The 25,969-nt window shown below is 42.0% G+C and overlaps 1 protein-coding gene across 3 annotated transcripts in view; it reads right to left on the bottom strand.

Moving 5' to 3' along the window:
• scn8aa (sodium channel, voltage gated, type VIII, alpha subunit a) overlaps positions 1 to 25,969 on the bottom strand; it is a 41,578-nt gene that overhangs the window by 15,081 nt on the left and 528 nt on the right. The window contains exons 2-18 of one of the 3 annotated variants that reach the window (XM_085345556.1): positions 21,706 to 21,824; positions 20,396 to 20,485; positions 19,780 to 19,908; positions 18,843 to 18,934; positions 15,725 to 15,946; positions 15,403 to 15,466; positions 15,094 to 15,235; positions 12,728 to 12,934; positions 12,356 to 12,637; positions 9,370 to 9,651; positions 7,662 to 7,797; positions 7,186 to 7,424; positions 4,787 to 4,960; positions 3,894 to 4,250; positions 2,344 to 2,817; positions 1,097 to 1,099; positions 58 to 175 (exon numbers count right to left, since the gene is read on the bottom strand). In XM_085345556.1, the coding sequence (XP_085201682.1) occupies positions 58 to 175; positions 1,097 to 1,099; positions 2,344 to 2,817; positions 3,894 to 4,250; positions 4,787 to 4,960; positions 7,186 to 7,424; positions 7,662 to 7,797; positions 9,370 to 9,651; positions 12,356 to 12,637; positions 12,728 to 12,934; positions 15,094 to 15,235; positions 15,403 to 15,466; positions 15,725 to 15,946; positions 18,843 to 18,934; positions 19,780 to 19,908; positions 20,396 to 20,485; positions 21,706 to 21,824 (3,130 nt within the window). Of the gene's footprint in view, positions 1 to 57; positions 176 to 1,096; positions 1,100 to 2,343; positions 2,818 to 3,893; positions 4,251 to 4,786; positions 4,961 to 7,185; positions 7,425 to 7,661; positions 7,798 to 9,336; positions 9,652 to 12,355; positions 12,638 to 12,727; positions 12,935 to 15,093; positions 15,236 to 15,402; positions 15,467 to 15,724; positions 15,947 to 18,842; positions 18,935 to 19,779; positions 19,909 to 20,395; positions 20,486 to 21,705; positions 21,825 to 25,969 lie in introns of all 3 variants that reach the window. The other 2 variants (XM_085345555.1, XM_085345554.1) reach the window with 2 other exon arrangements.

Here is a 25,969-nt window from a genome sequence, read left to right on the forward strand (position 1 = left end):
TTCCACCCAGCCCCTGGGGAGTCGAGGTAATGGGTGGTGTGGAAGCAGTGGTCTCACCATCTGTCCAACAGGACTCTGGTTCCATGTATTCCTCAACCGTCTCCACCACAACCACCTCCTCCACGTCTGGTTTGATGTCGATGGTGCTGCCCTCCGAAGAACTGGTGTCATCCAGCTAAAGAAAAGCAGACGCATAAACACATTTTGTTAATGTGGTGGTGTCTTGTTTTTTTTATATTTATGTTTTTAATCATAGTTTATTCTATTTGTTTTGGGTTTTTTAAATATTTTCTTTTGTTTTATTTACTTTATTGATCTATTGATTTGATCTCGTTTGCTTTGCAAAGAACTTTGATCAACCTCGTTGCTTTTAAATGTGCTACAGAAATAAAATTCACACTGACATTAAGAAACAGACACATGGGGAAAAACAATCTCACAAGCATAGAAACAAACATACAAAAATGCAAAATACAGAAACTTTTCACGTTTTATTTCGGTACCAAGAAGCGATGGACTCATAATGCCTCTTAGAGCCTGAGGAAATGTTATTTCTAAATTACATCAGCTCTATCTTTAAATGGAAAATCTTTGATCTTTGTTTCTTTTTTTTCTGTGTTTTTTTTCTTCATATTGTAATGGACTTCGTAACAACCTTGAACATCACCTATCATCCGTTTGAACACTGAAATGGAATATCAAATGTCAGATAATCTGCTCTGAAAGTCTTCTAAATGCATTTCATCAAAACACATAAGTCAGAGAGCGTCCATTCATCCGCAGTGCCTGCCTGCTCAAGCCAGTCTAGATGGCTCTATTGAGTAATGGGGTTGTATTAGTGTCTGAGCAACATAGAGTGGCCAGCCACACCCAGACTTTCACTGGCATGAGAGAGAAAATGGCACAGTGCTGGATAGCTGAGGATTATACACAACAAAAACAACACGTGGAGCATCAGTTTTTACAAATTGACAATGTAATTAGGAAGCAGTGAAAGGGCCTGAATATCATGGACATATTTCTTTGTATGCCGTTCTTTCTTTCAGTAAAATCTCCCTGAATAAGATATGCAGTCATGTTAAAAAAGAAAGTACACCTTCTTTCATTTTCACAGTTTTATATATCAGGACATGATGGGAAAAATTAGCCATAACCAGGTTTAATCATTATTTAAATACAACCTGTGATGCATACATATAAAAGATTACAGCATGTCAGTATTTATTTGATACAAACTAAGCAGTCCTGTGAAAAACTAAGTAGACCCCACAATTCAATAGTCATAATAACTTTAAAGCTGAAGTAATTGCTTTCTGAATGACTTCATCAGTCGTTCACGTCGTTGTAATATGAGGCATATCATCTTACATCAGTTCACTGAGGTCTGCATGGGTTCATTTATGCACAGCTCTCTTAAGATCCTGCCTCAGCACTGCAATGCAGTTGAGGTCTGGACTTGAGTGGGCCTTGTTTTGCAGATTTTTCAGCCTTTTGGTTGCAGAGGTGCTGCTATGCTTGAGATCATCGTCCTATTCCATGACCCAATATCACCCAAGCCTTAGCTGTCAGACAGACAGCCGCACATTTTACTCCAGAATACTTCAGTATATGAGTTTATGGTTGATTCAGTGACTGCAAGGAGCCCGGGTCATGTGGTCTTATCTGTCCAATTGTCATTTTGTTTGTTTAGATTTGACTTTGCTAACCTAAGCTGTGTTTCCATGTTCACGTAGAGAGAAAAGGCTTTCTCCTGGCAAACTTTCCAAACCACCATATTTGTTTAGTCTTTTCCCAATTTTAATGCCATAAACTTTAACATTTAACATACATTAGATCTGTAGAGTCTGAGATGTGGCTCTTGGGCTTTATGCAGTTTTAGTATTCCACAGTCTGACCGTGTGTTAAATATGCTGGGAAATCCACTCCTGGCAAGATTAGCAATTCACTTGAATGCTTTCTTACTGTAGGGTTGGATGCAAGGCCTTTGAAATGGCAAATATTCTTCCCAGACTGATGGGCAGCAACAGTTGCTACTCTGAGATCTGTAATGATGTAACGATGATGTCTTTCCCCCTTGAACAAACACCTGAATGCTCCAGACCAGCAAACTCCTGCTGCACCCAGCTGCTGCTTATCCTCTTAATTTCTATGAAAGCAGTAAGGGTGCACTTAGTTTTTCACACAGTGCTTCTGCATTTTGCTTAATCTATGTTAAACAATGGAACAGTTTAATATGTCATGTTTTGTAATCAGGTTGTATGTACTTGATGAACCTGGATCACAGAATTGCAAGAGGACGTGCTTTCTTTTTCATGTGACCCTGTCCTAGCTGTTTACACTCACCTCTTTGCTGTTCTCATTGTCTGACTCGCTGCTGAAGTCCTCTGTGTTGAGGTTCTCAAAGTCGGACTCTCCCACAGCTATTGGTACGCAAACGGTCAGATTCGGGTTGTGGATAAAGGACATGTGGTCTTCGTCGATCATGTACTTGCCCACGCTGCTGCCAATACCACTGGTAGTGCCGTTACCATTTTTGGCATAGTCCAGGTCACGGTTAATGTCCACCCCAGTGTGATTAGCGATACAGTTCAGTTTCTTGTCGTACATGTCTTCCAAAGGCTTCTGCTCATCTTCCATCGGTGGTTTCCTCAGCAGACTGGCCATCAGTAATCGCATCTTGGCTTTTATCCATGCGATGCCTTTCTTGATGCGCATGACAGAAATCTGCAGGTTGTTCGGCTCACCGTCATCATCTGTCGCCGCCAAGTTGTCAGCACTGAATGAGCTCAGCAACAAGGCAAGGAACAGGTTCAAAACCTTTAAAGAGTAAATGAAAAACAAATACATAAAAAGTGGCAGTTTTGAAGGAAGCAGGAGGGAATCCGAGTAACCAACTGCACACTTGTAAGGTAGCACCTTGTGATTTACAAGCCACACCCTAAATCATGCCATGTTCTGATTTAACATTTACTGTATTGAAGATTAAATTACACACTGACATTATGAGCTCTATTAGGTAATGAATCTATGAATAAAGTGAAAAGGGGGGTCTTTTTATAAATAAACTTCTATACGTTCATTTCTTATTTTACAACTGGAGAAGTCGCCCCCTGCTGGTCAAGTGATAGCATGCGGGTCTTCCACATTGGGTTCCCCCATTACATACAGTGTAATATGCTATGAATATCAAATATTCCATACACATTGTTTCTTCCTGTTTTACTTGTGATGCTAATGAACTTTTTTAAAATTCATATACGTGTGAAAAAGAAAAAAGGAAACAAGTAATCGGATGTTGTTGCTAAATTCTCAATTTCTGACCGCATTACATTAGAGAGCTAAAAGGGGCATTTTTTCATTGGGCACCTTGAATTCCATTATTTCCATTGATTAACTTTAGTCAGTGAGATAACTGTGATTCAAGTGGGCGGTACAAATAAATCCAATAAAGCAAAAATGGAAGAAAAGTTGATGTCATATGTCGCAGTCATAGACCTTATTTATGGTCCAAACGCTATGAATTATGCAACAGTGATGTGAGTTTGTATTGGGATCCTGAGTGGAAAGCCCTGTCTAAGTAGACTTACGTGTGTTTTAACAGTCACACAGCTAGTTATTGGCAGTGAAAGTCATGTGTAAAAGGTTTAGGCTTGTTGTCTTCCTCCCCTGTAACTCTACAGAGCTTCTAAACCTTCATCATTAAAGTAACAAAGAATAGAATAGAAGTGCAGTTTTCATACCAAACACTTTACTGAATTCTGCCTGAAGTTTTGAAACGTCCACTCGCTTTGCTCTACCTTCTGGACGTCTCTCAAACTGTGTCAAGAACAGTGCACCTGAGTCATGTGTGAACTCCCATTAACAGTTTCCAGCTAACAACATGGGACACTCACCACCAGGTTACCGATGACCATGACCATCATGAAGACGATTAGGCACATGGCCTGGCCGGCCACCTCCATGCAGTCCCACATGGTCTCGATCCACTCACCACACAGGACACGAAAGACGATCAGGAAGGAGTGGAAGAAGTCATTCATGTGCCAGCGGGGCAGCTCACATTCAGCAGAGATCTTACACACACAGTCTTTGTAATTCTTCCCAAACAGCTGCATGCCCACCACAGCAAAGATAAAGACTATGATGGCCAGCACCAGAGTCAGATTTCCCAAGGCTCCCACTGAGTTACCAATGATCTTGATCAGCATGTTGAGAGTGGGCCACGACTTGGCCAGCTTAAACACTCTGAGCTGAAGTGGGAGGAAAGAGTAGGAGGATTATGTTTTAGTCATAACATCCCATCTTTACGAACTTGTTGCTTCGATTCAGCAGAGTAAAAATAGCATAAATATACAGCAATGTTTAAATAAACACAGATTTTACTTTTGCCTCGTTTGCCTCAGATGCAGTACCAGTGCAGAGCCGGTTTTGTCTTCGTGCTTATCGAAAAACAACCCACTTTCTGACAGGTTTGAGAACCTGTTTGAGATCTGCCAGCCTGGTTTATCTTGCAGTAACTCCTAAAATATCCACATCAGTGGTTCCGACTTCTACAGAGAATTTGCGATGCTGTGAGTTTTTGACACATACGCCAGTTTTTGGGAGGTTTTTTTGTTTTTGTTTTTTTGGAAGAGTTAAATATGTGCAAACAGCTCTAGATTAAACACTGACACTGCATCAGTGGAGAAGTATTGTTCGATGTGCAGAATGTGCATGATAACACACAACAACATGATGCAATGATACAATCTCAACTCTACTTTTCTAGGCAAAGATAGATATTTACCAATCGGAATGACCGCAGGACTGAGAGGCCCTCAACGTCAGCCAGAGCAAGCTCCACTAAGCTCAGAGTCACAATGAATCCATCGAAACAGTTCCAGGCCTCCTGAAAGTAGTAGTACGGATCCATAGCTACAAGCTTGAAAAGCATCTCTCCTGCGAAGATCCCCGTGAAAACCTGACATGCGAGAAGGAGGACAAATTTAACTTGGCTTCTAAACATATATAACAGAATGTAAAGCATAATGAGTAGTAAAAGAACCGACATATTGGTTCTGCAGAAAAATGCATTAGGTTAGTACTCTCAGCTACTGCAATTGAACTTAAACACAAATAGATTATTTACAGAGGAAGCACATCTAGTTAATGTCCGTGCATGTGTCAGCTGCTCTGCAGTCACTGAGGATAAGACGGCACTTGTTTGTTCTCATCTTTAATAGATCACTGATGGCTGCCTTCAATCACACAGACCACATAGCGAACATACAGTCATGTAGGCCATACATGTTTTTGGACAATGACACTTATTCTGTCATTTTGCCTCAGCACAACCACCACAGTAAATTTTAAATAAAACAACAAAGATGTGACTGAAGTGTAGACTTTCAGCTTTAGATCAAATATTGCTTTTTAAGAAATGACAGATATCTTTATGTTTATAGTCCCCTGTTTTCAGAGATTTCAAATTAATTGGATTTAGTCTATAAATCATGGATATGACCAAATGCTGTGTTTTCTCTCTTCAGATGTTCTGTTAGACCAGGTGGGTTTGTGGCTCTTTCTGCATTATTTTTTTCCTTTGATTTATTGGGCTGAGATCTGGTTACTGATTTGACTGAAGAATATCCCATTTCTTTGCTTTGAGAAACTCTTGCTTTATCGGTTTACACGCTGAAGTGCTGCCTGATCAGTTCTGCAACATTTCAGAATTCAGCATGCGACTTCTATCTGCAGTCGCATCATCAACAAACACTAGTGACCCAGTTCCACTAACAACCGTGCATGCTTATGCCATAACACTGCCTCCACCATGTTTGACAGGTTGTGTAGCGTACTTCAGATCATGAGGTGTTTCTCTCCTGCACTCAGTTTATTTGTCAAAACAATAAAATAAAATTCTGAACTCTTAGACGTTTTCTGGCATCTTTCCTTCCTGGTCCCGAGTGTAACCTGTGGTTTACACCTTGCTGTGAACTCTCTGTATTCCCCTTCATGAAGACTTGGGTTGATTGTAGACCTCAAGTGTGATACACATGCTACCTCGAGAGTTTTTGTTTTAATTGAAATAAACGTTGTGAAGTTGTTTTTAATCATGGAAATAATTCTGTCATCATGCACTTCGGTTATCTTCTGTGGTCTTTTGGTGTTGCTGAGTTGACACTGCATTCATTCTTACTAGATTTTTATGGGTTGTTTTCTTTCACAAACATCAACCTCATACTGAGGATAACAGCAAACAGCTACAAAATGCAAGTTCAACACTTGGAATCAACTCCTGATCTTGTGTGTGCTTAATTCAAATAATCATACATAGCGAGGGAACAAGCCTCATGCGGCCATGAAATTATTTGCCACATAGTTGTCCAATTACTTTTGAGCTGTGTATAAAAATGTAATTCCTGAACAGTTAATGTAGTTCTTTAGTCAAACCCCTTGAATTAAAGCTGAAAGTCTGCACTTCCATGACATCTTGATTCTCTGAATTTAATCCACTCGGGTGGTATGAACTCGAACTCAAATCGACCTGTATACACCCTCGTGAGTTTGTCAGACTGCGTGTTCATTGGCGCGCAGGATGATGACTCATATTGCATCAAGGTGACCTAGAAACCTCCACCTGTACCACCCATTAGTCTTTTCAACTAGATTTTTATGAACCACAACTGGAAAGAACACATTTCACTGCTTTTTCAATTGTAAATTAATACGAAACAGACATACACACAAAACTGTATATAAAAGAGCGTACAACAATATGTGTTAACTTATGTGAAATGGTGCCAGTACTCTGATTTACTCCGTTTCTTAAAGAAAAACAAAGCTTTAAATGAAAACAACCAGGTCTCAGAAATTATTTAGGCACCATTTTAGAAGAGCTCATCGATCAGCCTTCATGAATTATTAACACCGCCCTCCAACCAGTCAGCCAACCAGCAGAGAAGCAGGTGCATCCACTGAACCAGAGTACAGCGAGAGAGACGGGAGAAGAAGAATGGAACATGTGTGTGCATGTATGTAAAGAAAAATCCACGAATACTAGGAAGCAGCGGGGGGTTTGGGAATGTTTTTTTTCCCTGTCAATTACAGTCCCATAAATAACACCTTTCTGTGAGCTACTGAGAAGAAGCAGAGAAGATCATTTACAAGAATACCAGATAAAAATAACAACAAAAATCCACTCACCAGATTTCCTACAGACAGCATATCTTCAAAGTCAGGGGTCATGGGGTAATGCTCCATAGCCATGAAGAGGGTGTTTAGGACGATACAGATGGTGATGGCCAGGTCCACAAAGGGATCCATGACTATAAGGTTCACAATCTCCTTGATCTTAATCCACTTGGGGCTGCACTCCCAGATCAGGAATGTGTTAGCAAACTTATACCAGCATGGGGGACACTTGCGCTGAGACTCCTCCAGTTCTGAAGACATAGCGCGGATCATACATCAAAACCAAACATACTTGCGTGCTCAGCAAACTGCATGCAATGGTATAATAGGATAGAAAAAAATTTTATGCAATGTATGTATCTGGTACTTTTGAATATGCAAAGCAGATAAGCAGGAAATTCATGTCAAACTAATCAAACAATGAAGAGCAGCCCTAGTTAAAGAATAATGAGAGAGCAGGTTAAATAGCTGGGTTAAAGTGGCAGTACCCTCCACTAGTGTGTTGGTAATGACGCTCATGACACTGTTGGCCCGCTCTTTCCGCCCAAAGGAGGTATTGAGCTGGTCCACAGACACCATCAGGGAGCCCGACAGCTTCTTCTTCACCTCAACCTCAGTAGTCGGCTGTCAGGAGGAGAGGAAGAATCAAGCACCCATGGAGAGGACATGAACACCATCCCACATCACCACCGGTGGCCGGCGGAGGGAAGTGCACGACAGCAACGGCAGGAAAAAGTAGTCGAGGATCAGAATTTTGGGGGTGGGGGGCAGGGCACGTTTCATTCTCCTCTACTTGTATGCTGGTTTCAAGGAAGATGTGTGTATGCTGTAAATGCATGCAGGTTTCAGCCAAAGTGGGAGCAGTGGTCTAGGGCTACTTGACCTAATTGTGTTTGAATGTAATTAGCTCATCCCAATTAGATAAAAAATGGATTGTGAGACACTGTGCGAGGAGAACTGCTTCTGCATGAATGCATTCTCAGTCCCGTCATGCAATAATGGAGGCTTTGCTGCCATTGCAATATAATCATGAGGTTATTTTACAAAATGTCTCCCAAATCTGGCCATTTTTAACACAAACTTGCAAATTGATGCTACTGTATCTTCCTATTTTGAAACCATACAACTTATATTGCAACCATCAAGTCAAGAGCATTGTAAATAGGTCATATGAAGGCAGGTAGTTCAAATTCATCCAGTTGTCATGCATGAGCATGCTCCAAGTCAAAGAGAAGGAGAGGAAATAACAGACATCATAACCAAAGTTTGGTTTGTCTACATCATGCTTGTTCTAATTTGGGGTTTAAATCTACCATGCTAACTAGAATGACGCACAACTAATTTGCTAATGCTGACCAGGGAGAGACTGGAAAACATAGAAAGGTATAGACAGACAAGGACAGCAGCCCTCCTTCATTTCTTAAAGTATTTTTCGAAAGCCTAATAGGATGGTGTGTATATATTTATACATATATATTTATGTAGATAGCTAGATACATATACTCTGGGATGGAATCAGGGAATTAGGGAAGCAGATAAAATTGTCTGTGGCTCTATAAAGCTGGTCCCCTCTGTTTCCTCCGGCTTCTATTGCAGATCTACCCACACAGGCTAGCAGAGGACCCGGATGCCTGGAGGAACACATCAACACACTGGAGCATGTTAACCAATCATTATATGCCATTTGTTAACAAAAACTGTGTTTCATTACTGCTAGTGTGTGAACGGGAACTTAAAACACAAAACTGTGTGTTACTTCTTTCTCTGATCTGTACACTAACGGGTCAGTGAGCAGCTGAATGATTTTGAGTGCAGGTACTTTATGAGTTATAAGTTTGATGCTGACATATTCAAAACATTAACAGTCATCATTCATTTCAAACAGTAAAATTGCCTGGAAGTCACTGATAGACCAAGTATGAAGCTAACTTGTGAAAGGTTGGTTTAAGTATAAATGCTATAATCACGTTTATTTTCCCATCCTTTGCCTACAGTTGGAGGGCAGCATACACTGCAGGGGCTGGGGGAGGGAAGGCGCGAGCGCTTAGCCAAGAGATACATACGGACTTGCAAAGATGACAGTAGAGGATAGAGAGCCAGAAAGAAACGTAACGGACGAGAGGGGGGCCATGCCTAGATAGGTCTACTCATTGACTTCCTTACACTTTCGTCAGTAGCTGCCTTATCTATTTTCACCTCAGGCAGAAGGCGTCCACCGGGCCCGGGGCCAATGAGCGACACCACGCCGTTGCAGTCCACCGTGCTGTTCCTCTTGCCATGGAAGCCAGTGTAGCTGCTCCGCCGGTACGGGCTGAACAGGGAGCCTCGCCGCTCCTCGCACTCCTCGACGGTGCTGTGCTCATCGTCGGCGAATTCGTTCTCCGAGCCCACGTCCTTGCTGCGGCCCTTAAAACTGAAGATGCTGCTCTTGCTGTTGTGGCGTGAGAGGAAGGGTGAGCCCGGTATACTCAGGAGAGACTGGAGGAAGGAAATAGAAAAAGGATGAGAAGAGGAGATATTTGTGTGACGGAGCCCTGGGCCCTTCTGGGCCCATCAACTCCAGAGGACAAGATGAAAGCCAACATCTGTGGGAAATTTAATGCAGCAAGGGCTCCTTCCCACGAGGAGCCATATTCTTCTGACTAAATAAACAAGAACTAGATAATTAGGTTAGTGATATGCTTCAGTGTCAAGGTCACACACACACACACAGGACAGAGATACAGGCGTCTGAGACAAGTGCAATCTGAACATGAGTCACGACAGCAACAATCTGGAATGTAGCTAGCATTGATCCAGCTATTTTTTTTTAGCTCTACACAAAGTATGCTAGCTCACGGGAAATCAAATGTTTTGACAATAGCCCTCTGGTTGTGTAGAAGATGAGTGAAAAGCGCAAAGGATCCATTGCATGTCACATGAAGGATTTTCACAGAAAAGCGTTACATAAGGCCCGTAGGCCTCATTAACTCGTCAGCTGAATACTTCTCCATAGAACACAAAAAAATTAAAAGTCAGCGAAGCTCGAGCACGGTCTAAGCACAGCAGCAGGACTGCTCCCTGTTACAGATTTGTGTAAATAATTCTGAAAATGAGGCCTCATACATCAACGTTGGGTACACACAAAAACAGGCCAAAATGAGGCGCACACTACTTCCAGCACAAAAGTTGATATCCAGAACAAGTGGCCAGGAAAATGCGAGCATCTCTGTGGAACCGTTGACCTATGAGACGTGTGCAAGAAAGAGGAAATGGAAGCTGATGGTGAGGTGGTCAATGAGAGGAATCTTTTTATCTGTAAGGATGCAGATAGACCGGTTCTTATATCACACCTATCTATTCTATCTGAACACTCCAATACGACATGCCTCAATCATCCACTGACACAAACACTTTCTATCTAACCACACAGTTATAAGCCGATGTATCCACTGGCGAACTCGGGATGAGCATCTTACCCATGCACACTGGAGAAGCAAGGAATCGAACCATCAAACTAACAGATGACCTGCATTACCTCCTAAGCTGAAGCAACCACAATTGTTAGTCTGACTTCATGATGCACTTTTTCACTAACACACATATTAACTTCAATGAAGTGATCCAAGTATTTAGCAGTGTTATTTTAAGTTGTTCTGTGAGCGCCCTTAAGTTGCAGCTGTAACTAAAATCTCTAAACTAAAAACTTCGCTCACAGAAGACTGAGCCAAACTGTTAAAGGACGTCTGGCTTCCTTTCATTGATAGTTTTACCTCCCATTAATCAGACTACCAGATTTTCATGAATGTCATTGCTTGTCGAGATCTAAGACAGATGATACAAAATTAGAGAACCGCAGAAGAGTCAGTAGTCCACCGTATCACCAAGTTAGTGAGTGCCATAAAGCCTCCTCCGGTTGTCTCATTTATTGACTACGTAAATTTGTTGTCTGTGAATAAAGCCGATGCGTACCCTCACCAGAGCCTCAATCATACTGCAGGCCAAGTTCAGACAAGAAAAGATCAATTTCTACCCTTAAATGACATCCTCAGGCAAGTGGTATCACAATCATTTTGACAAGCTTTAAATCAGTCAGCTTGATTCCTGTAAAACAAATAAATGCTGCTGCGACACATAGAGCTGCAATGAATGCTCAGGTAATCCCAGAGGAATGTTTGACTGGAAAACCAAGCAATTAGTAAAAAAAAAAAAGTAAAATTGTATTTATATAGCACCTATCAAGATAACAATCACTAAGTGCGCCACAGAAGCTAAAACATAAAAATAAAAATCAACCAAAAGCAAGTTTAAAAAGATGATTTTTTAGCTGTTTTTTAAAAGCGACCACTGAGTCCACAGATCTCAGGCTCAAAGGGAGAGAGTTCCACAGTTTGGGGGCCACAGTTACAAAAGCTCTGTCGCCTCGTGTGTTTGACAACCAGCAAGCCCTGGTCACATGACCTCAGGGACCTGCTGGGAATGTATGGATGCAAATCACAAATAAATAAGGTCGCTCATTTCTGATTTAGTCAATTATGAGGCCCTTTGCATCAACCATTTACTGTATAGTAGAATTTGCACATGTGGAGGTAGGATATGAGGCCGATCCACACACATACATTTTAAGGCACACCATTTCACGCCTTTGTACACTATCTATGCCTAGTCTTAACCCCCACTGAGGCCCCTGGACATGTGCTTCACTACACGCTGCTCTGTAAGTGCAATCTTATATTTCACACACTGAAAATGAAAAGTAGTAAGAATGCCGTCCCTGCAGCCATGTGACTTACTGACGTCTATATTCTATTCATAGACATGAAAAGGTATCTGTTCTAATTCTGTGTGTTGTTTGAGTTTCATTTGGTCTCATTTTGGCACAAAAGGCCTCATACAGCTTTACGCTAGCCATGTAGATATTTTCTTATATGTTGGTGATTTTAGATTTTCTTTTTCCTGCAAGACTTCTAGTACCATCCCCAACATGTGTGAAAAAATCTACATCACAGCATGATCATGAGTGAAATACTCATCCCCAGAGAAGAGTTTGTCAAATTCAGTGTTTTTATTCTTGAGCTGCAAATTCTGTTTATCGTGTAAAATTACTAACAGTTTATATCTTGTTATAATTTAGCTTAAATTTTCCTTTCAATCAAAATGTCAGCATCTGATCATTGCTAACAAAAGGGAATATCTTCCTCACCTGGTTCATGATGGAAGACTTTCGGCCCAGGCGGTTATCGGGGAATCTGAAGCGGCTCCTTTTGCTGCCATCGTCCGACTCTGACTTGACAAACTTCTCGCTGTCGCCTTTCTCCTTCTCCTGCTCCTTCTGCCGCCACTTCTTCTTACGGTTGCGGCGCTCTTTAGCGCTCTTGGAGCTGAGCTTCGACATCTCGGACGAACTGCAGGAAAGACGCCCTCCTCCATCGTCTTCAACCGCATCCTCCGACACTGTGCCTGCAGAGGTTGCCATTGCAGCCGTCTACCGCGAAACGAGCACGCGAGTGAAGTCAGAACGATATTTTGACACAATCCATGAAAAAGTTTTGCCTTCAACTTGCAGAGGACTCACCTGAGCATCTTCTTGCTGCTTCTTTAGCTGCTCCAGCATCGCCTTGAATTCTTCTTCCTTCTGCGCGGCCTCTTCCATGGTGGCCTGATTCTGCTCCTCATAGGCCATGGCTACCACAGCCAAGATCAGATTCACCAAGTAGAAAGAACCCACAAAGATCACCAAGACAAAGAAAATCATGTAGGTCTTCCCTGCCGCCCTGAGGGTCTGTTAGGAGGCAGTGCCACAGAGGTCAGGGGAGAGAGAGGAAGAAAACAGCAGACCCGTGAGATCTGATACATGACTTCAACGCCACAATCAACGTCAGCCTCACTGCTCATCTCTTAATATGACTCATCAGAAAGAAATAGAAGACGTACACTGGTCTGAGCATTCCTGGGGGCAAAAATGAATGCAAGCCTCAAGTGAGGAGGGTAAATGTCTCTCACCTTCTGAGGACAGAAGAGTCAAATCTTAACTTAAAACAGCTCACATGATTTCATTTGTCTGTTTCTGATGTGAAAATAATGTGTGGAAATAAATTGAGTAAATGATTTTATACTTTGTGCTCATTAAAACCCTCCATGTGAGACTGTATTGTTCATCAGAAAGAACTGACCTACTTTGCACGCTCACTGTGAATAGCCAAACTATTTCTACAGATTTGGACGCTATGCCCACTGGAGATGAGAAGTGAGGAGACTGAGCAGCAGAGGTACAGCTGAACAGATGAACACACAAAGGAGAAAGCTCATTGGTGTCACTTTGTCTTCATGCTAACATACAATTGTTAAAGTCATTCTCGCGCTGTTATATTTTTAGGTTTAGATAAACCAGCAAACGAATAGTCATCATGAAAGGATCCCAAATTTGACTAAAAATGTTCTCGCTCATGCACCTCATCAAAAAATGAAATACGTCTTCAGGCAGCAAAAAGGAGAGAAAAAGGACTCTAGCAGGTAGAGAAGTGAAATATCCTCACCCATCAATTATGCATGCAGTTGACGTGATGCTGAGAAGTGCGTGCAGGACATTTGGCTCAAACGTTCTATTTTAGTGGCACAAAACTAAATCTTACATATATAATAAAATGCTCAGTACTGAGAAACAAATATGATCCATAGGAAGGCGTTTTATTACTTAATGTCCTTACACCAAACCAAAAGCGGCTACGTAATGATTATTCTACACATACGGCGTACAGTATGAGCGAGAGCCTGCAGTTGGAAGCTGAATTTCAAAGATGAGAGCGAAAATAGAAATATGTGCCAGGATGCTCTCATCAGGTCTCATCGCTCTCATTGGTCATACTGTAATCCTCAGCCCTTAATATTTCATGCTTCCTTCCTTCCACTTGTACGTGGAGGCAGGGCTGTCTCCACCATTTCAGGGAAGCTTAATGTGGAACAGCCTGCAAGACAGACCAGATGGCGGTGACGGGGCCACAGTATCCACATGAGACTGAGAACAGGGGATAAACTTGGAGGTGAACTAGAGCTGAATGCAGAAGCCACCACCAGTTTTTGAATAATGTAATTTGAATAATTACAGGATGTTTGGTACACAATTTTTTATTGGCATTTGTGCTGCAGTGTAATAAAATCACTAGACAGCTGATAACCACCTCCACCATGCGATTGGTTTGTCTGTCAACTGGATCGCTTAAAAAATGTTTTTGCAAAATTGGACATGTGAGGTCACATTTTTATCCAAAATCAGTTCATTCACCGTTTGAGGCGAGTTTTTCAGCTTTAGTGGTGCAGTTGAAGACTGCTGTCATCAGGCACCAGTTTAGCTCACTGGTTGAGCAGGTGCCCACACACACAGCTGAACATATATATTTACTAGGTATGTGTGTTTTTAAAGGGATGCCAAATGCTGTCATTTTTCTGTAAAGCAAATTTACCTTGCCTTTGGGTATAAATAAAGTTACCTTGACCTTGACCTTGACTGCTGTATTTCTTCCTCTCTTCCTGTCTAATCTTCACCAGTGAACTAACCAGTAAAGGCAAAAGAAATCTTTAAAAAGCTGCTGTCACTAATAATGGATGAGAAACAAACCATCCATCGCACCATCCTTTTTTAATCATTTCATTGATTTATCCAGTTAAGGGTTGTACTATTGGGGGCGGAGCCTATCCCAGCTGTCACATGGCAAGAGGTGTGATACACTCTGGGCAGGCTGCCACTCTATTGCACTTCAGGCTAGCATTATTTATTTATCTATGCTTTTGGTGACTTTGTTTGAATTATAATATATGTTCATCAAAATTAACACCTTTGAAGCCTCGATAAAATCTGTCCAAAGGCCAAATATCAATCAGATTTCAGCACTGAGGGCTGTTACATGGTGAAACAAGCTGAAGGTGTGGACACATCTGCTTTACCAGCATGTAAAGGTTCTCCCAGAAGTCCTGTGTCATGAGTCGGAAGAGAGCCAGGAAGGCCCAGCCGAAGCTGTCAAAGCTGGTGTAGCCGTAGTTTGGATTCCTCCCAGCTTTCATGCATGTGTAGCCCTCCGGGCAGCGGCTGAGGGGTGGAGAGAGAGCGAGAGAGAGACACATAGAGACAGAACAGGGCATTCAGCCCAAAAATGAGTCAGCACTATTTACTGATAATGTAGTCTGACTATAAGCACACAGAGGAGCTACAGCAAATCTTGGTACTCTTTTTGAAGGGTGGAGAAGGCAACTCACCCAGAGTCTGAGCTGTTCCCACAGAGCAGAGCGTCCAACTGGCCAGGCAGGAAGTAGAAGTTGGCTGAGAGGGGGAAAAAAGCAAGAAAGAAAAACTGCCAAACTGAGTCATTTCGCTCACATTCTGTCGAGATTTACTAAATTTACTCCATTCAGCGCATTTCTGACTCCAGCTCACTCAGAAATTTTGACTTCAGTTCATTTGAAACAAATTCCTTTAAGTGCCAAAACGACATATTGTTTCCCCATTCAAGCATATGGGTTGACTCATACTCTGACCTCCGTGCCAGGTCACCGTTGGTGACGCCTTGACTCTACTTACTGTCGTTCGTGATGTATTCGTCCCAGTCAAAGCCCTTACTGCCATTGGCTAGGTAACTCTCGTTGGTGTTGATTGGCCAGAACACACACTTGTGGCGCAGGTTACCCATGAAGAGCTGGAGACCAATGAGGGCAAAGACGCTCAAACAGAAGACGGTCAGGATCATCACATCCGAAAGCTTCTTCACAGATTGGATCAGGGCACCCACAATGGTCTTCAGGCCTGCAGGCCAGCCACAATCACACATGCGCACGCACACACACACACACACACACACACACACACACACACACACACACACACACACACACACACACACACACACACACACACATTCACAAACCACACAGGTGATGCAGGAGCTCCTCATGTCCCATGTGTTAATCTCTGGAGTGTCAGCTGCTACTAGAGCTCATCTTTTTAAATTTGTCACTGGGACGAAGCCCGTAAATCCCTGCATCTTAAGATGTTCATAAAAATCTGGCTGAGACTACATTTGAAAACCTTCCCACTGAATTTAATTATAAATAGAAATAATAGATGTATTGTCATCGACTTGAATATACAACTAAATGTTCATTTTTAACTAAATTCAACATCAAAACAAAAGGGATCATTTTATAAATAAAAATCTGAACTGGTAAAATACTATAAATTTTAGATATGGGTAGTAATACATTTTGGACAAAACTGGGAGTTTACATACAGAACATCTCTAGAAACAACAAACAGGAAATATTCAGGAGCCTTCCCACTCTTTTCAGATTATTGCAACAGATCTCAAATCCAAATAATGGGCTCTTCAACAGAAGAAATTAGCATTTCATTGCCAATGACGGATGAAGTAAAAAAGAGGGGGAAGACTTTCTATAAGTGAGAGGAAATCCATAAGGAAAAGAGCACAGCAGCACAACGAGAGGCCATGAGAGGGACAGAGGCACAGGCAGGGGGGCATTAAACCACATGCAGGTCATTTAAACTCCAAGGCTGAACAGAAGCAATTCAATGCCAGTGCCGGTGTGGGCACTTTCTTGAACTGTCTTGTGTAAGGTGTCATTAGGAAAGCACTGACTCCCCATACCGCGACCCTGTAGTCTGTCTCATCCACTAAAGACAAAATCGCTTTAACTTCCAGACCAGCCTCCTCTGGCAGCATTCGCACAGATCCACGAGGAACTCAAAGATGGAGGCAGGATCGCCCACGCCCCATTTTTACTGTTCACCCACTACACGTACAGCAGGCTTGACCTGCTACAAGCTTTCGATAAATTATGATCTTAATTTAGACTTTCAAATAATCTTACTAAAAGCTCCGTCAAACCAGACATGTAAGGAGCTGCTCGTGTTTAAAGGGACCTATTATAATTTCTTTATTTCCTCATGTGCTGTTACAGCAGCTGATGTTCATGCTATGTAAGAGCAAAAACCTCAGGCTTAAAGCAGGTAAATGCTCCGTTTCTGGCAGTTTTTTTCAAGGATTTCAAGATATCTAAATGCACAGAAGCTCCACCCACCTTTTGTTTGCAAAGGACAGCCAATCAAAAGAAAGCTTGTATAACGGGGGGAATGCAACAGCTTGATGCATTCGGGGGTCGCACAAAGCCCCAGCATAATCTAAAAAAGCAGTAAAGACTTAAACTAGAACTCAGAGTCCAACAATTAAAGCGTGGAGCTAGAAATAAGCATAGCAGGTCCACTTTAAATCACCATACATCTTATTTACAAGCACATGAAAAAAATTATCAAATCAAACTAACAGATCTATGTTTCCCTGGAAAAAGCCCTCCCATTCACATGGATTACTGTTTGCTTTATTAAACAAATCTATAAAAATCAATAAAAGCTCCAATTTCATTACTTCTGTACCAGCATTTTAACAGAGAGTCCAGAATTTTGGGGAAATATGTTATTAATTTTGTGGCTGAACGCTACATTAGAAGATCAATACATCCTACCAACCAGTGTTTCGTCAGATTTTAAAAAAGCAGATACGATGTGTTAAATAAGGATGTTTGGAGCTGCTTTTAGGTGGCTGCTGTCTTTGGACAGAGCCAGGAAGTCTGTTTGCAGTCTTTAAGTTAACCAGATGCTCGCAGTAACTTTAGGTACTGGCATGAGAATGGTATCAATTTTCTCATCCAACTTTGAGCCCAAAAACAAACAAGCATATTTCCCAAAATGCCAAACTGATATCTAAATCGTCTGCACTCAAAGAAGACTTTTTCAAATTTCAGCATGAATGTGTAATTTGAAAAAGAAAGCAATCTTTAGTGGCTGTTTTGCAACATGTGTTTAATGTTCTCCGGTCAGATGTCCGGTCAGCGTTACCATTCCATCTGCATTCCCAAATATCTTTTTTTTTTTTGTGATATATCATTCAAGGAGGTCGTAAAAACAGAGAAAAAAAATCAACCAACAAGCTAAAAAACAAAAAAGAGGGCAAATCAAACTTTCAATGCCATTAATCAGCCAAGCTCTTGGTAGGCTAATATTATAAAAGCAAGTGACCGAAAAGCATCATGCAGCATAAGAGGTATGTTCACAAACTAGGCTTGGCAGTCTTCATACATAAGTAATGGGTATGTTCTATAAGATCTGTATAAGAGCTATACCTTTTCTCATAAAATACAGCTCACAGGTTTGTTTTGGACCCCATTACTAGGAATCCTCTCAAATTTCCAATTAGGAACAACTACAGGGATTAAAGCTGTCTGATTTTTCTTTTCTCATAAAACATAACATGCATATTGTAAGTTTACAGTGTTCTAACAACACATTTCTTTGCCATAAGTAACGGCATTTGCTTCTTCTGAAAAGCTATTTGAAGTTGAGTGAGTTGAAGCTATTTCTCCTTAAAGACAAAAGCTGCCTTGGAAACAAGAGCGCTACCGGGGCAGAAGAGAGTGCAGACACTTTGGAGGGCCCTAGAGGAGACTGCAAAGCCTATCAAAAATGTATTAGTACCATTTTTGATAATTTTGGAGGAAAAATAAATCAAAAAATGGTTTTCTCCAATTTTTTTTTTTAATATCGCTAAAATCATAATAGTAATTATAATAATAGTGAGTAGAAAGGAAAGGGTGAGAGGATCAGCCTTAGTGTTTAAACTGAGTCTCACCTGGAATGACAGAGATAGTTTTCAATGCTCGGAGAACTCTGAATGTTCTCAGCGCAGATACATTGCCCAGGTCCACAAACTCTGTTATATATCTGAAATAGGGGAAGGATCACACACAGAACAAACACGATGACAAAAACCACACACGCCAAGAGCACAACACCACCGAACCAGGAGGAAACGACGCCACTCACAGAGCCTGTCCACTGAGGAGAAGGGTGGAAGGTAAAAGGAAAGAAAGACACACACACCTAACACCGACCCCGCCCCACTGCCCCCACCCCGCACCATCCTGTCTTACCTGGAATTACAGAAATAGTTTTCAATGCCCTCAACACCCTGAACGTGCGCAGAGCTGAGACATTGCCTAGGTTTACAAACTCTGTTATATACCTGCAGGATCAAACCACAGTTACAACAGCTTATTATTTACATGCAGATAAACGGTGAAAAGATCAATTCAGACAAAGATGGGCTTTGTGAGAAACAATGACATTTTGTATGATGGTCTTTTTGGGGGGAGGGGTGGGGGCTGTATTTGCTCATATGGAAATAAGTAAACTAGGTGACTTATAGTCGCTGGGAAGACACTGAGCATTAAATTGGATTTTGCAGGCTCCTGACGACTGAGAGAGAAAATGTGAATGACAAGAGTTGGATGGCGAGAGGGAGATGAATCAGACTGAATGACAGTGAGGTGTGGGTGTTGTCAAGGAGGCCGAGCAGTGTCAGATGGAGATCTTCGATTCCCAAAGAGAAAACCAGAGAAGTCTCGGCTCAAATGAGGAAACACAGAAGACGGGTTATCAGATAGGAAACAGGCAAAAGATAATAACTAAAACATCAGTTTACTTTAACCCAACCCAAATACGCAACGTATTTGTGTCCAATTTAACATCCTATTTACTCAGAGCTCGATCGAAATTAAAATACTTACGCCATCGAAATGACCATGAAATCCAGCCAGTTCCATGGATCTCTTAGGAATGTAAACCCATCTATACAGAAGCCTCGCGCAGTGATCTTTACAAGAGACTCGAACGTATAAATTCCCGTGAACGTGTACCTGGAAGACAAAGCGTTGACAGAATCAGTTCACCGCGCTAGATCAAAGCTCGCTCATTTCTAAGTGCCTGCACCTTCATTAACTGTTAAGACACCCAGGAAATGCCGACGTTAGATAAAATTAGAATCATGCAAAATCAGATAAAACACTTTTCTGTCGGTCTAATGTTTTATTAGAATGTTGCTTCGTTACATTTGAGCCACACAAATTTCCAGAAAACAGAGGTTTTCAAATACACTGCGATGGTGTCCAGAGGCACAATTACAAATAGTGTCCTGCAGCATATAGCCCCATCAGTGTTTTCTTCTAAAATCTTGATTCTTGTGTGAAAAATATATAGTATGGTTATTGTGCAGAGGGTTTAAAGAGAAAATTCAAATTTAAAATTTCACAGAATTTGACCATCTGTGACTCAGATGTAGTGCCAACATAGGGACACAAACATTTATCACCCATTTATATATGAAAACAGATAAAGTGTACTTACTCTACTTGTTTTGACCACTCAGGAGGATCACTAAAGGTCATGAATATACAGTTGGTCAAAATAGTACACATAATGATCATGCTGAAAAGAGTGAGGAGCATGTTAAGGAAAACGCAGACTGTAGTGGTAATCACATACATCATCAAGCCTCTATGACATGTAAAACATAAGAATAAAAAATACAGCTTGCAGTAGGTAACGTATGTCCTACAGTCGAGTACGCATAAACAGCCAGCAATATTTAAACAGTTAAAGTCAAGACATGAACTCAAAGCACTTAACTGAAGGTGGTTAAACGTAGCCACTACTATTAAATATTTAAACAGTATATATTTAGGGGAAATGCAAAACTACAGTACATTTTAAAGGTGCAAAGCTTTCAGTGCAGAGAGGCTGACACTCAAAGGAAACCAGGGAAACTTCAGACTTGGCTTTAAATGCCTGCAGAGGTCAGTATTAGTTGTGCCTTGAAATATTTGAACAATATTTCTGTACAGCATTAACCAGCAGTTGCAAAGACCTACACAGTGCACTCTACACAAATGTAGATTTAGGTGGGCAAAATAAAATGCCACTCACATTACTGCTTCTCTGTTTTATTTTACTTACTTTTTTATATATATCTATAAAAATAATTAATTTGTGCCTAAACTGGAAAACCTTTAATTATGCACCTTGCCTCATTTAGTATCTATGGACAGATCTTTAAATAAACCACGTGTATCTGCGGGCACCACTAACTCACAGGTTGCATTGCTGCAGGAAGGAGGCACAGTGGGGCACAGTCTGCTTCATTTTTAAACCAGATGCCCAAACAGTCGTGTGTCACATGACACACAGCTGGCTCACTTCCCTTAACTTGTGCAAATAGATAAGATAAAACAAGTCAAATAAAATATATTTCAAAAATCACATAAAATATTAACATGCAGCTCTGATCAGCTGAGGTCCTAAAACAAGTTTCCTTTTATGTCTTTAACAGTGCTTCAAATCGAGGGTGCATCCTCCAACTGTTCCTTCTGGATTCGTAGATAATGCACCGATAATGTGCTTACCGAGAGGTCTAGCTTGGCTGACTGTTAAGGATGACTCATCATTTGTGCTAGCCTTTCCCTTCAGTGATAAAATGGCTACTGCATGGCATCCTCTGTGCTCTTTCTTGACTGTAACAAACCGACTCTCTCCTGTACCTCCACTCACAGGAAACGTCGATAGCAGCGCGAGCAGAGAGACAGAACACATCATGAATAATACACATAAACAGGAAACCTTTTCAGTCCCAGCAGTTTAGAAACCATTTCAAAGGATATGAATGTATCAAAATTTTAATAGCTAATCGCCTAACCGGATTAAAAGGACTTATTAAGTACAAGGCAGGTGTGGCACTAAAACGGAAGATTGTCTTCCCTCTATTTAGCACTATAAATGTCTGTGGAGAGAAGAAACAGAGAGAGAGAGAGAGAGAGAGGGAGACAGTTAACAATCAGAAAGATTATAAATAGACAAAGAACAATAGCAAGGAATATTTAAAAATGTATATGTCATCCTATTTGAAACATTGTGAAAACATTTTCTGCAAGGCATACACGGCCAGTATGCGGACGATAAATAAACAACGTGCATTTGGTCATTTAAGTAAAATGCTGCTTTTAAACAAATGCAAATAAAGTGAGAACTGCTGGCAGGATGACTGTGTGTTGTCCCAGAATCTCAGTGCTGCACCACCCACTGTGGCGTCTTTAAGGGGAAGGAAACGGGCAAAACCGAGAGGAGCTTGCGAGCCACTTTCTGTGGATAACCTCATAATTGTTTAAATAAAACATGGCGATTTGCATGAAACATTCATGGAACTGTGCATTTGCACAAGTGATACGGGGCCCTTGTGCTTTTAACAAGGCATCTCTCACTCCACGCTAAGCCTCTGAAGAGACACCGACAGCGGAGTCAGGAGGGAGGGAGAGGAGGAGGAAAGAGGAGAAGCGGGGCAGATGGGTGGGGAGGTGGGAAGCAAGGCGCCTCACGGCGGTGGCGTCACATGACCGCGTGTATTTTGTGCGTTTTGGACAGAAATAAGGTGTGTGCCCGAGTTCTTACTATGACATAAACGTCTGAAAAAAACAAAATGACGAATGCGTCCACTTACAAATAAGACGGATCACCCCTGATGTCAATATTACCTAAATGAAGGGAGACGTCAGCACAGTTTCAAATGACTGGACCCACTTCCTTCCTCCAACCTTCCTCTCTTATTATAATTATAGGTCAGTGCATCTCCCTCATCATTAACACTGTCATCTACCAGTCAAGACAATCACACGCTTGGAAATGTCCCATCATGACATTTCTCTTAAACACAGCCATCGTGCACATATGCAGGGTACACATCCATGACTCACAAACAAATGCATAATTACACACATCACATGCAGCAGCAGCAGCACCACCACAGCACAATCAATAACCACCACTGTCACCCTGACACACATGTCCTCCACAGCTATCCATGAAGCGCTTTTTTTTGGGTAACACATGACAAAAGTGCTGCTGCAAAGCTACTGAAAATTTCATAATCTAGAGCTGAACGAGGAGGAGAGGCAGAGAAGGCGGGGGGTGGAGAGCGAATGAAGCAGGCAGGCAGGGAGCAACTGTGGCAACAGCAGGCTGAGGAGAAGCAGGGCACGAGGAGCCAGAACGGGGAAGCTGGGCGGAAGACGAAGAGGAGGACGGGAGGGGGGGATGGGTGGGAGAGAGAAACCAAGAGCGGCTTCGACACAGAAGCTCGATCCAGCAGGCAGGGCTGCAGCATCTGCATCCGTGAGGGCCTCAACAGCCATTCGGCGACCCCCTTTTTTGACCCTTGTGGCAAGCGATAAATGGGCTGCATTTATGGCGCCTTTAGCCCGAAAGCCCCACAGTCACAGAGACATTAATATATGAATGCTATAAGGCCTTCCTATGAGATGCCCATGCATTCCTTGCCGTGCTTTCGCCCTGTTTATGCCATTTGGTGTGCAAAAAAATATATTTTTGCATTGTCTCTAGAGGCATGCTGAAATATTCCTGACAATGTTATTAAAATAGATGAAAATTAAACCATTACTGTAAGGTAATATTACTGTAAACATCTTTAACCAGTCCACACAAGACAAAATGCTGCGTTTTCTCCGATATACATCCACTGATATGATGGGGCAAGAACTTGTGACGGGGTGACTTCAGTCATCTTATTTTTGAGACGCTCTGCTGTGTCTGTGGCAGATCTTTGTCCTCAGCAAAACATGTTTTGGTTATCTTGGCTGCAGCATGAAGGACAGCAAATGTGCTCATGCATCCTTGCACATGTTGTCTGTTTCATCTCTGTCCTCTCTTCATCTCTCCCTCCCTCCCTTCCTTCTATGTCCTCTCCTTGAAATCTTTCGCCGGCCTTGAACAGTGATGGCAACCACGACCCGGCCTAGCTCAGCTCAGCGTGGCACAGCCCTGCTCGGGCCACCAACCAGGCGGGGAGGGCCGTTGCTGCGTCATCACCTAGCTAGCCTCCCGGCCTTCTGTCTCAGCTATAAGATGGCCTAAAAGAGCCACGAATCTAGATTTATCTGAAAGATGAGGAGCAACCTTCCTTTACATATATTCCCCCTCATCTTTCTGCACCTCCTTCCTGCAAGGGAGCTATCCAGATGCAACCTGCCACCTCTCAAATGACAAAGACACACAGGGCAAACGTTCTCCCATCAAGGTCACCACCTGATCTGGTGTCACTGCAGCATCGGCTCCCTTTGGTATCAGAATGACACTAGATTAGGGGCCGTAATTAGATTTGCCTGAAGCCAAGAAGCAAAGACAAGAAGCAAGAGCAGAAGCGAGGCTGCACGGCTCACGCGCATGTGTGTCATTAATATGGAACACGTGGGGGGAAATAGACAGGTGAGCTGCATGTAAGCAAGTGAACAATCAACAGTGCCGTGGATCCCTGGACATGTTTGCCACGTGTCATCTGAATCGTGTCTCCTTGTGCGCCGGACTGGTGCGTTACATAACAGTCAGTGTGCACGGTGTAAAGACAGAGAGGTATAACACGGAGACAGACGGAGAGGAACGCTGATGCTGATGCTGTGCAGCCAAACGCACACACGCACAATATCTAAACAAATCTGTTCAGGTAACGACGATGACTAAACACGCCATTACCCTCCTGTTTTGTCAGGGAGGGTTTGCTATATTTTGAGATACTCTGTGTGGACCGAGGTTTACACAACGCTGTTGTCAAAACGTGCAGCAGTTTTGAAATGAATATATGATCGAAGGAGACTGTCTTGAACGAAAATGCAAATTTTGTTATATAACTTTTTTTTTGACTATAAATAGACAACAAACAACGCTACCATGGTAGAAGGTTTTAGCCTTCACTGCTCGGTCCTATTATGAACACACGAGCATTGAACTCACCACAGTACACCTTGCATTTGCACTGATGCTTAAGGAAAGGAGAGAACAGCCATTTTATGATAAATTATTCTCGCACTCCTACGAGTAAAAATGTAGAACTCTTAGAAGCATCTTTAGCTCTACAGCTTTCCACAATACAGTTTCTTTATAGTTTTCAATTTTGAGCCTCTAATTCTCCCTTTTTCAATATCTGCAAGCCGTGTCTTCTGTTCTTTAAGTTCGGAGGCTTTTGCACAACAAAAACAGTTGAGTGAAACAAATGCAGTCTCCAACAGTTTAGGCTAACAGGTGCACATTAAAAGACTGTCAAGGTCACCTGTTTGTCCTCACACTGAGGACGACCAGACGTCAGACATGACAGAAACCCCAGAGAGACACGTGTCTCCTTTAAGACGACCAGAGTCCTCTCAGCCTGCTGCTGCTTCTCTCTCCTGCCACAGATTAATTTTTCAACAATTAGGAAAGTCTGTCATGTGGAACAACGGTCTTTCAACAGTAACTGCTTCTGACCTTTTCCCCAAAGCCCTGTGAGCACATTGGAGATACAGCAACGGCCCACTCAACAGCTCGAGAGCTCGGCTCCAACACTCCCCAAAGGTCTTCGAGGAGGAAAACGTAATTACCTCCCGCAGCCTAATTATAAAATTAAAAATAACTGTAAACATAGCACCCCTGAAAGTCAAGTGTCAAAAAAACCCCTAAAAAACCCCACAGTGACTCTGCTGTCTGCGTCATTTCCGGTCATAACTTGTAACTCACTTCAACATAATGAAGTTTCTTATCTACTGAATGCTGTCCAAACCAATTATGTACTAAAATTATGAATGTCTGAGTTTATCTGATGTAACACAACGTCAGAAGGATAACAACACAATCACAATGTCTCAGGTTAAAATTTACTACAACCACTACAGTCAGATGCTACAACTATTTCTTCCAGATGCCACGCAAGCCTTGGATTTTAGTTTTAAACTGAGCTCAACTGATCACAATCAAATCTCTCAATATGAAAAACAACACTGAAAAAGATCAAAAGAAAAGTGTTTTATGAAAAAAAAAGAGTGCAAACACAAATCAGGCCAAGCACAAGGATGGAAAGGTAACAATGATGTTACAGGGTCACATTTT

This window comes from Diplotaxodon limnothrissa, linkage group LG20 (genome assembly GCF_057381915.1).
Source record: "Diplotaxodon limnothrissa isolate DT_005_m linkage group LG20, D_limnothrissa_male_GT1.1, whole genome shotgun sequence".
Taxonomy (NCBI): Eukaryota; Metazoa; Chordata; class Actinopteri; order Cichliformes; family Cichlidae; genus Diplotaxodon; species Diplotaxodon limnothrissa.